At 36.9% G+C, this 12,295-nt stretch overlaps 1 protein-coding gene across 2 annotated transcripts in view; it reads right to left on the bottom strand.

Annotated features, from left to right (window-relative positions):
- Positions 1 to 1,537: 1,537 nt before the first annotated feature.
- Positions 1,538 to 12,295, bottom strand: part of abhd17c (abhydrolase domain containing 17C, depalmitoylase) — a 44,975-nt gene continuing 34,217 nt past the window's right edge. Inside the window, exons 3-4 of one of the 2 annotated variants that reach the window (XR_005622733.2) lie at positions 2,291 to 3,466; positions 1,538 to 2,043 (exon numbers count right to left, since the gene is read on the bottom strand). Coding sequence is in view for 1 of the 2 variants with exons in the window: in XM_039670372.2 (XP_039526306.1) it covers positions 3,247 to 3,466 (220 nt within the window). In the remaining variant the exon portion in view is untranslated. Of the gene's footprint in view, positions 3,467 to 12,295 lie in introns of both variants that reach the window. The other variant, XM_039670372.2, reaches the window with a different exon arrangement.

Below are 12,295 nucleotides of genomic sequence, written 5' to 3'. Positions count from 1 at the left end.
CCGTATCGGAATTCTTGCTCAGTGTCCTCACGGTTGTCCGACTTCCGAACTGGGAAATCCAAGAAAAGGGGGCGCGTTGATGCATGTGGCTAGGCAACGCCCTAGACAGAACTCCGACACGGATAAATAATAGAACGCAGCACAAGCATTGGTATTGCAGTAAGATCTTATATACAACACATTTCTGCATATTTAGTATTAATTTATGGGTATTAAACATACAGAAAATGTGGCTATACACCTCCAATAGTAACAGTATTCTAATCCAAACAAGTTATCAGGAGCACCAGCTCTTTAAGTCTGGACACAGCACTGATTCAATTCACTGTTAAATTTAAGATAATGTTTGAAGGGTATGAGCAGATAAAATGTTTTATGTATATAAAATTCCTAACTACATTGAAGACAATTTCAAAAAAAGGAGTCTGTCATACAGTTGACAATTACAGATTTACGGTAAAAATCACAAACTTGTATTCACAGCTTGTAAAATGAAACTTTAATCTGGCAAAAAGTTCAAAATTATAAGTGACTACCAGTAGAAATAATTCAATACATGTTTCTGAAAGCAATTCGCCAGAATAGAAAGTAACACTGTGTCCATAGCGAAGATGTGTGGCACATCAAAACTAGAGCAGCGCCATTAAAATCAATAGCACTGTCTGCGCTGGAACCATCTGTTGTGTCACGCCACTCATTTAGTTGATGGACATCTGCAGTTGGCCAGGTTCTATTTTTGATGCACTGCAGAAAGACTTTCTTGTCTTCAAGTCTGACACAATTGGCTTACAAATGTCACACTCTTATCCATTTTATGATAATATTATAGCTAGCTGGATTCATTTCTTATTACATTTGTATTAGTTACACTACAATTAAAAAAATGTGGGTTGGTTTGACTTTTTAAACAAGCAATTAATCAAAAATAGAGTAAAAATAGTAACATTGTGAAATTTATATCTTTTAAAATGTATTTTATTCCTGTGATGGCAAAGCTGAATTTTCAGCATTATTACTCCTGTCTTCAGTGTCACATGATCCTTCAGAAATCCTTCTAATATGCTGATTTGTTGCTCATGAATCAATTATTTATTATCAATGTTGAAAACTGTTGTCATGCTTAATGATTTTTGTGGAATACATGTTTTTTTCAAGGTTACTTAATGAACAGAGCAAAAGATCAGCATTTATTTGAAACAATTGAACGCATCTTAGCCAAAAAAACATAGATTTCATTCTAAAAAGTATAACTTAAGCTCTAAATGGATAAATGAAACCTCACATTGCTTTAAGTTAGCTATCAAGCTAAATAGGTATACATTGACATTTGTATACCCATTTAAATTAGCAGTTTCCAATATAAAATGATCACTAAACTATTTTAATAATCCAGAAGATGTTAATACCGCAACAAATTAGGCATTATAAACACTATTATGACTCGAGCTGAACAATTGGACACATTTGACCTTCTAAAACTTTTCAAACGAAATAAAAATCAGCAACCTGAGAAATGAAAAGACTTCACATGTTAAGCTAGTTTTGGTTTCCATGCATCCTTTATTCCATTATAAGCAGTACAATATCAAGTGTGTTGCAATAAAGCAACAACCAACAGAAAGAACAATAATCTGCCTCGCAGCACATTCAAGGCTTTAAAGTTATATTTAAAAAAACTACAAGCAAAAGAGTCTGTACCAACTACTTTTTTTCTGCATTATATTTGCATACTGTGATTCCAGTGTCAATAAAAATCAAAGCTAAATACCATTTACTTCATATTTTACCTATATTTATATATATATATAGAGAGAGGGTGTACACTGTACAGTACAGTTATCTTACAAACCAGCATTAAAAGAGGTGTAAATATTAATAATTACTAAAAAAACATTGTAAAAATGTCAGTATCAAAAGCAATGACGGACTCAGATGTGATCAGTTTCTGCCATTCCTTAAAAAGAGGGTGTCAAGTCCACTGAGGTCAAGCACGGAAGAGCTTCATTTCTGAACAACAGTGTACAAGAACCGCCACTGCATAACCTTACAGCAAAAAAACAAAAAAACAAAGTCAAGTTAACGAACATACAATCGGACGATCGCACCAGTTCGGTAGCAATCGATGTCCTTCATTAACATGGAAAGCACTTCCAAACATTCTCTTGTGTAGCGTTATGGTGAAATGTCTACAAACACAGTCCTTCATTTGCAGTATGAGGGACTGGGTTTTGTAATTAGTCCAATGTCAGGAAAAGGGGATAAACTTCAAAATGGTGTGGAGGTGTGATACCTTAATTTCATATCTAGGTTCAGCTTTCACAGTGATTTTCCCATTAGAGTAGCAGCGAGCGGGAGCCCAGAGAAAATCTTCAAAATCCCATTTCCGAGAAATCATTGACAGGAATGTCGTAGCGAAATGTCTGAGAACATAAGGCTTATGCTAAAAGCAAAAGAGAAAGCTTCAAATTTCACATTTTTATGCAACCCACGGTAAAAACAATGAAGTGTTAATGCGGAAACAATGCCCTGAATGCTGTTCCAACAAAGCACCATGTTTCACCGCTGAAAAGACAATACCCCCCCCCCCCCCCCCCCCCCCCCCCCTTTCCCACTGTATTCACGGACAGTACATCTTCATTACTTACGGGTCAAGTGTTTTTCACAGCTCTTCCTGTTTTAATTAGCCCAAGCTACAATTATATCGACCGAAGATTCAGTGGCCTTTACCACACAAACGCATGAGCGTATAAACGCACTTAAACACACACGCACGCACAAACTGGCCATGTAAAAAGTCACTCACTGATTACTCTTGTACTAATCTACTAGAAATGTAATAAAACGGAATGCCATGACATAATTTCCCGCCACCAACAAAATAAGATCATTGAAAACAAAAATATATCAACCTGAAAATATCTGCACAATAAAAGTGCATCAGTTTAATTAACCCTTGAGGAGCATTAAAAAAAAAGGAAGAAAAATGGTTAAATCAAAAACGCAGTGTACTGAATGCGGTGCAAAACTTCAGCATTTCTTCATCAAGTATAAAAGAATAGAAAGTGGTTCGAAATTATTAAAACGCGTTTCCCCTGTAGGGATGAAAACTCTCCTAAAGATCAAGAGAGAGACTTCCGCTTTTCCCCTTCAGCAAGTGCAAGTACTGATGGCGTCCTCAGCCGTGGGTAAAGGGGAACCCTACACGACACGTGTGAGTGTGTGTGTGCGTCTCGCCCTGCCGTGTCTTCAGGAGGTAGCCAGCTCAAACGTAATGAACTGTTTGAGTCTCTCGAGGTACTGAGCGTAAAGCTCGATGTCGTTGTGCCCAGCGCCTTCCACCCACAGAGGCTCCACCGCACGTGGACATCGCTCGTAGATGGCCAAGCCGTGGGAGAAATCGATCACTTCGTCTTCCGTGCCGTGGATGACCAGGACTGGAGATGCCACCTTTGAGACTTTGTCGATGCTGAAACATATGAAGACGCATAGAAGTCGTATCAGACACTGGTGAATCAATGCCACAGACTGATGCTTTTCTGTCAAGTGCTTTGTAAGCTAGTGAATTTGTAGATTTTGTTTTCATTGCGGTACATCTAATCCACCGTACAACTTATTCTGGTCAAGCAGTGTCAAACTAAAGCAGGAAGAGACCGTCGGGCGTGTAAAGCAACATTTAAAGTCATAAAAACAACAGTTTTGCTTTCTAAAATATGAAATTATACCACAAAAGGAAAAGCAGTGTTACAATCACTGTGTATCCAAAATAAATAAGTGTTGTCGTTATACTTTGGAACTAATATCAGTGAAAGTTAATGATTCACATTACGAATTTCAATTCTACAGCTAATATGCTGAAGAACACTCCTTTTACGTGTTTAACTATTCAACATTTTTTTTAATTTCAATTTTATTCAGCAAATACACATTAAACTGATGTGACAAAAACACATGTGTTATGTTACAAAATATTTCTATTCCAAGAAATGCTGTTGGTTTGAACTTTCTATTCAACAAAAAATCCTGAAAAAGTATGGAAGCTTGTTTCAGTTTATATTTCATATATTTATTTATTTCAAAATTGTGAAATATGAAGTCAGAATTGTGAGAAATAAAGTGGCAATTGCGAGATATAGTCACAATTATGTGTTATAAAGTCAGAATTGAGAGATATAAAGTCAGAATTGCGAAATGTAAAGTCAGAAGTGCGTGATATAAAGTCGCAATTGTGAGAAAAAAAAAGACAGAAGTGCGACTTTTTATCTCACAATTCTGACTTTCGCACAATTGCAAGTTTACATCTCGCAATTCTGACTTTATAACACATAATTACGAGTTTATAAGTCGGAATTCTGACATCTTTTCTCAGAATTGTGAGACATAAACTCGCAATTGTGAGTTATCAGGCCAATTCTAAGAAAAAAATAGCCTCTTTTTCCCCCTCAGAATAGTATAAATCTCACAACTGACTTTATATCATGCATTTCTGATAATATAACACGCAATTGCGACTTTATATGTAGCAATTCTTACTTTATATCTCGCAATTCCAACTTTATAACATGCAATTGCGACTTTATATCTCACAATTGATACTTTACATCTTGCAATTCTAAGAAATAGCCAATTGTGAGTTGTAAACTTGCAATTGTAAGAAAATAAGACAGAATTGTGAGATAAAAAGTCTCAATTACCTTTTTATTTTTCATTCTGTGGTGGAAACATATAGATATGGAAACCATATAAAAGTGCATCACTGTTTCCATAAAAATATTAAGCAGCAATTATTAATGCAATTATTTCTTCTAATAATAATCAGAGTAAGGTAGGACTTAAAACGCAGTAAGATGTATACATGACACGAGCAAACCTCTTCACTCCAATATACATGCAATTTTCAATTTTTTTCTGATTATGCTAAGAAGTGCGTTTATGATTATGATCTTAATAGCATTAGTTTAATCGTAGTATTGTTCACTTGAGGTAAAGTTTAATTGCAAAATCCAATTAAGAGTGTGTGCATGTAAACGTACACATTGATGATGATAATGAGCAGAAAATCAGTAAATTAGAATGACTTCTGAAGGATCATGTGACACTGAGGACTGGAGTAACGATCCTGAAAATTCAGTTTTGCATCAGGCAAAATATATTCAAAAACAATAACAGCATTACTGTTTTTACTTATATTGGTAAGTAAAAAAAACATGCAGCCTTGGTGATAAGAAACTTCTTTCAAAATATAAAAAAAAGACCTCTTACAAACTTCACATTTTTCAACGGTAGTGTAAATAATTACACACAAATAATAATTGAAATTGCTAAATGCCATTTGTTATGGAAACCAGCATTGCTTTAAAAAAAAAAAACACAAGTAACATTAATAAGATGATGATTAAATAAGTCTGGCAACACAGGACTATGCATGTGTTAATTGAATTCTTAACACTCCAAACATCACAAAATGCCATTTACACTGAAATATCTTCCTCTGCATATTGTCAATAGTCATATACTTGCAGTAAACACAGGTAATGGTGATCACAGTTAATCCGCACAAGCTGTACCACGACTATGCAGAACTGTTGACTCGCTTCTGTGATCCTTGGTCCAAAGGAGTTAAACAGGCGTGCTAATTAATTTTTCACTCAGCCTGCTTAATTGTTGCTTTTTTCCTCATTGGTGCACAGGCAATCAAATTTGAGCAAGCGAGGAGATTAATGCATGACACTGGCTGATGGAATAATTACACCGCCTATGAAGAACGACGCTGTTATCCAAACACCAACCAAATAAACATGCAGCACAAATTTCAACCCAGCACATTCCAATGGATGACTGACAGAGTGTAAATACTGTATTTTTATCATGTAAAAAAAACAGCAAGTATGTTTTGCTAAACTGATAGGAGGGAACGCTCATTAAAAGGAGCATTTTCTGGTCTTTAGCTTACTATAATGTTCCCTCTTCAGTTAAAATAGGAGAATGCAAAACATGACCAAATGTTATTTTTTGTGGGCTTTGATAGCAAAGCCTAAAGACCCCATGAATAGGCTTGAACACACTTTTCACTTGTCGACCAAGGATGTCTATAATGCACAGCACCGAAAAAACTTTGCCTCTGTCATTGTCATTATTTTTATACTGCTTTCAGACATTTTTCAAAGCAGCTTCACAGAAGTAAACAGGAAAGTAACAGAATTTAAGGGGTCATGACATGAGAAATCAAATTTCCCTCGATCTTTTGACACATTTTTCCTTACACACTTATGTTAGTTAACAGCCATTCTTAAAACTGAATCATTTCAGACATTTCCAGGTCAAAATGAGGCGACCATCTTTACTTTTGGGCTCTCTAAGCAGGTTTATTTTGTACCCCCGAAAGGCACAGTACTGGCATAGCTGGGGTTAATTTGACCATGCTAACTTGGCATATTTCCTATTGAAGGTTTGGTTGGGACAAGTCAAAGGGATTCAATAATCTTTAGTTATGTCACTGCCGTGAACGAGGATTACTTGATACTGCAGGTACATTTACATTCAGTGGAACATTTTATTGAACAAATGTGAAAAACCACTGTCAACAAGAGGATTAATCAATATATTCACTCTGTGAAGAGAACAACTAAGTGCTAAATAGGCATATCTGCCATACTAGCATATAGATTTCCTCAAAGCTAACAAACAGACAAAAAACACAAAACAGCATTTCGATTTCATGTTGTACAGGAGCAGAATTGATTCAAGGCACTGGCTGACTTCGCCGACCTCATCTTTTTCATATTAAAAACTGTACCACCTCAGCACACTTAATCCAAAAGACTGTCTTTTTCCACTCTGAATGATTCACCATTGCCAAGCTTTGGGCTTTCCATCCATTCCTGGATTCGCACCTGACAGTTCGCTTTTGCAACTAAGGAGGATTGCACATGAACTGGTAGTGTTGGTAATAATGAAAGTTCAAACAACACCTTGAAACATATTTAAATTCAATAGCGGTTCCACATGGTATCATATTGTACAGTATCCAAGTTAATTTAATCCTGGCACAAGTTAATTTGATTCCTCAGGCACAAGCACTTGTAACCCAGGTAGGTGGAAATTTACAGAAGTCCGGTGACTTTAACCCGATTTCGCTTCTGTTTGATCAGATCATTTTAAGCCCCTAAACTGAAAAAGTTCAGAGACCAATGATTCAGTAAGAGAATTCATTAAAACAATCAGTCCAAAACAGCTATAATGTAAAGAAAACAAGGCTGATTCTGAGTCTGTTATATTGTGTGCAATTAAACAATGTATGTGCGCTCTCGATGCATTGTACATGTGTTAGTAATTCTGAATGAATTCATGTACTGTATATAATGCAGCCATGTCAAGGCAGTTGGTTTAGGGTAGGGGTTTCATCAACTAGTCGACTAGTCGACTGTCACAACCACTAGTTGGCGCTGTTGGCCTTAGTCGACTAGTCGGAAACAAAATGATGACATATATATATATATATATATATATATATATTTGTTAACTATCCCTTTAAATACAAGCGGCAGTACTATATACTATAAGCACTATAAGGCGCACCTTCAATGACCTATTTTAGAACATTTTTCAAACGTTTGACCGGGTTTGCATTATGCATCCACTAGATGTGCTAAAGGGAATGCAACGACCGCGCGACGTCGGAGGTGAGGCGTTTATTTATGCCTAGTTCACACTACATGATTTTAAAATGTCGGGCTCAACTGTGCAGTTCACACTACATGACTTGCTCTCAGTGAAATCATGAGTGTTCAAGTTGTTTAGCTGTTCACACCACACAACACAACGTGATTGATCCACAACAGGAGGTAACTCACTACACGAGTTAACAACGCACTACATAGAGATACAACCACGATCGGATGATAAGAGCATATCATTTGTGACTCAATGAGAGCTGTTTCAGTACTATAGTACGGTCTAAATCCTGAAAATAATCAAACAAATAACGAGTTGACAACAACACGATTCTATCTGGTCTAGAAACCATGTTTTGTAACGAAAAACCACGCAATAAAACGAACCAGAAATGACGCGAAACTGCAGAGAAGAACACAACACACGAATATAGACGTCAGACAGAAACTAGTGCTGCACACTGTTTGCTCGACGATCTGCTCTGAGAAAAAAAAATGCAAAAAAGAAAAAGTAAGATTTACCTGGTGTCCTCAACCCATGCGTTGCTATGATTGGCTGTACTCATGACATCACTGAGATTGAGTCGCGCGACTGCTCAAAATATCTAGCATGCTAGATATTTTTCTGAGCTCGGTGACCTGTCTGCGAGGTGTCTGCGAGCTGTCTTTGATGCGTTGTTGGCTCTTTCACACTAACGGATTGGCGAGCGTTAATCGTCCGCTAATCGCCCGCGATTTGCACGCGATAACACCCTGACTTGTCGGCGACTCAACGATTTGCAAATCGGGCTTAAATCGGGCTTAAAATCACGTAGTGTGAACTAGGCTTTAGTAAGCGTGAGTGCACTGGGCGGGCACGTAACTTACATTCGCAGCCTGCTGACAGCAGTGTCTGTTCGTGTGTGTGTTAGAGAGAGCGCTCGTGAGCGGGAGACGCACATAACCTGATTTATACAAGGTTGAACTGGCCGTGTGACAAAGCGGGCATAAGATGGACACGAACGCGGGCAATTGATCCATATATAATGCGCTCCGGATTATAAGGCTTGAGAAAAGGCCGGATTGAGAAAATTAAAGGCTTTTAAGTGCGCTTTATAGTGCGGAAAAGACCAGTACAGTCTTTATAGTGCGGAAAAGGCTTTTAGACCAGCACGCGACGTGTTTAAGACGCATATTAGCCTACACCAGATTTTCTCTCAAATGTTTGCTTTCACTTTAGACATAGCCAATTCTGTTTATGTAAACATTGTGTGTATTTAACAGTATTAGCGTAATAAGACTTGAAAGATAACTTAGTCCAGTATTCAGGCGCTGTTTGACAGGCTTCTAATGCCTGTGAGCGTCGGGGATATGCCGCGCTCAGGAAAGCGCACGTTAGAACAGCGTGTGAATTAAATGTTTAACCGGCAAGGCTTATGCAAACAATGAACTTTTGTGAATTGCAGTGTCCCGTACCCAGAGCCATGTATTCAGAGAGTTATGACAGTCCCGTAGACCGCCATTGTAACTCAGGAATGCGGAAGTAACGCGTGTCATGGACCCGCCCATTAGTTCCAACCGCTGATAGTTCCAGCATTGAACCCCATTCATTTTCAGTGCTTCCGATGTCCTCTCGCTGGTAAATTAATGAAATTACTTTAATTTTTACTTTTACACACATTAGCCGACCTCTCGTGAATCTAGTCTGTAGTTATATGTTATGTAGCCAGATCTAGTAAATGTTTATTGGAAGATAATAGGTTAATTGCAGCGATAGCTTACGTGACCAACACTTCACTAACTTTGTTAGCTAACTTATGGTTACCTGATGTATATAATATTTTTTTCTAACATCATATATATATATATATATATATATATGAAGAGTTCAGATGCAAAAGCCTCTAAGTGCCATTTGAAATTTTCTTCTAGAATGGTCATTTTTATCAAGCTTGTATATTTAGGTTCAGTGATTTCACTTAAATGGCAATGATAATTACCTATTAATTGTTATTTAAGTGAAATTACTGAACTTAAATATACAAGTTTGATAAAAATCATCATTAAAGAAGAACATTTCAAATGGCATTTAGAGGCTTTTGCATCTGAACTCTTCATATATATAATATTAGATATACAATATATATATATATATATATATATATAATATTAGATATACATATACACACACAATTGATTTATTCAAATGGTTTAGGGTTATGCATGTGTTTGTGTAATGTATATAGGCATATATATATATATATATATATATGTATGTATTTGTGTGTGTTTTCTGATGAATGGTTTAGTCTATGAATAGGGTAGGATGAAGGGCTACATTAGCCAATTGAATCCCAACAGTTATGGATCATATTTAGGAACAAATATTTTACTCATTAACTCATCATCATCATCATCATATCTTTATTCAGGACATACATATTAAATGGTCCATAGCACTATACAAAATAAAGTACATTCAAAATAGAAAAGATACCTAACAGTTAAAATTTACCGAACATTACTGTAAATATGGTCATTGCTACGTCATGGGAGCAGTCTATATCCCTCCTAAATGATTCATTTGTACATGCACAGCGTAATTATTTATATTTTACGTTGGTTGTTGTGATTGTTATCCTGAACGGGCCACCGGTCCACGGGTCTTTGCGTGATCACGGTAGGCTAATGGCTGAATCGGAATTTATAAGCAAGATCACGGGAATCAATAACCTACATCCCAGTTGTGCTAAAATAAATATCATGAGACGTCCATCATCAGATGAATGACATGGAAAAGTTAAGTTAGAGCCGCTAAAGCCAGTGCAACTACCAATGCGAACATAAACACAAGCTTTTCCCTCAAAAAATATAGCCTAAAAAACATCTAAGTTGTCACCCTGCCTCCCCAAATGCAACACTGACATTAATCAAACGCAATAAAAGCTTAAAAAGTACTTTGGTGTGCGTTTTATTTTATATTTACCGTTTAATAATGCAATCGCTGCTGTCTGTCCATTGAAGAACATGACAGCCCGCGTCTGTTTTGGAACTATTGGGGCTTCCATGAACCACGTGACAGCCTTGCGGCGACATCAAAGCGTGTCGCAACTCTCTCAATACATGGCTCTGCCCGTACCTATTCCTTAACGTGTGATGTGTAGGCTACGTCGCGTTGTACAGTTGAGACAGAGGCGCCAGAACTGATAGAATGCACTGTAACACGATACTACTACCATATTTCTTCAAAAGCAGATCGTGGAGACATTTACTATTAGTGATGTCGCACACCGCTAGAATAAACCATTTAACGAATAGTCGTCGACTGTTATGCAAAACTAGTCGACTAGCAAAAATCAGTAGTTGTGAAACCCCTAGTTTAGGGTTGGTTTGGCATCTCCATGTGATCCTGTTCGGTATTGCCACTTGACTTGTGTACAGTGCAACAGCAAAGAGCTTGTTGAAATATTAGACATGCTATACACCGTCAACTTTAAGAAGCTTTTTCAAGGGTGCTTTACAAATGTTGAAATTATATGGACATCTAAATTGGTTATTTGGTGTCCCTTTGGAGTCTCCAAGTGTCTTCAATCTGATGGTATCAAGTATATAAGTAAGCTGTCAGCTGGATATAGCAAACGATAACGATTCAATGTTAGGGTTAGGGTAAGCCAAGGGTTAGGGTTTTTATCTTTAACAAAATAAATGCTGTATGCTTAATTTCCCAATAAGGGCCTTATTAAAGTTTTTTTTTTTTTAAATCGAGATAACTTGCTCAGTTTTTGTGTGATTGAATCTATTGACAGCCCTAATTGTAATACAACTGCACAGTAAGAATACACCAATGCAAATATTAAATGTTTAACATGAAATATTTCACAATAATAATGCATTATTATAACAACTGTATTTCAATATTTCTTATACAATATTTTTATAAAAAATACAATAGAAATACAATTTCTATTATAAAAAATTATATCCAGTATTATATATCCAATTATATCTTAATTTCTTCATTTCATTTTGGAGGAAAACAGCAGGGAGACCTTAAAGTGTGAGATCACAAAAATATTGGATTTTTTTTTTCCAAAAGTGACCGAGCAAAGTTGGTATTGGTATAATCGATACTGCATGTATAAAAACAATATAAAATATTCAGAATCAAAATTTGACAACACTACTGACTGGAGGAGGGGTTAAAAGGTGCCCATGTTTCAATGAAGTTAGTTTGAAAAGGCTACAAGGCCCAAAGAGAAGAGAAGAGAAGCAATACCAGAAGCGCCACTTGAAGATGACACCATCACTCACAGCATCTCTCTGTTTGTCTTTACCCCTTGACTGTACGAGTCAACAATCACTGGCTCTCCCTCACTGTATTTTAATATTCAAACCATGCCACACTGCAGTCAGCAAATCTACAGAGACAGGCGAGTCATCAAACTTTTATTCAGCCTGACTCTCCATTTTTGCGAATATCCACCGACCCAACCACACAGACATACTCCCACTCCTAAGTTCCACTGGTCTGCTGGCTCTGGAATCAGTGACTGGAAGAGAAATCCTGGACTTGGCAGTGATGGTTTCTAGAATTGAGACCACTGGATTTGCTTCCAGGATTGTAATCTAAGGATTGTTCAGGGTGT

Source organism: Pimephales promelas, chromosome 1 (assembly GCF_988280905.1).
Source record: "Pimephales promelas chromosome 1, fPimPro1.hap1.1, whole genome shotgun sequence".
Classification (NCBI taxonomy): Eukaryota; Metazoa; Chordata; class Actinopteri; order Cypriniformes; family Leuciscidae; genus Pimephales; species Pimephales promelas.
The sequence above is the reverse complement of the archived record's forward strand: the minus strand, read 5'-3'. Positions and strand labels throughout refer to the sequence as shown.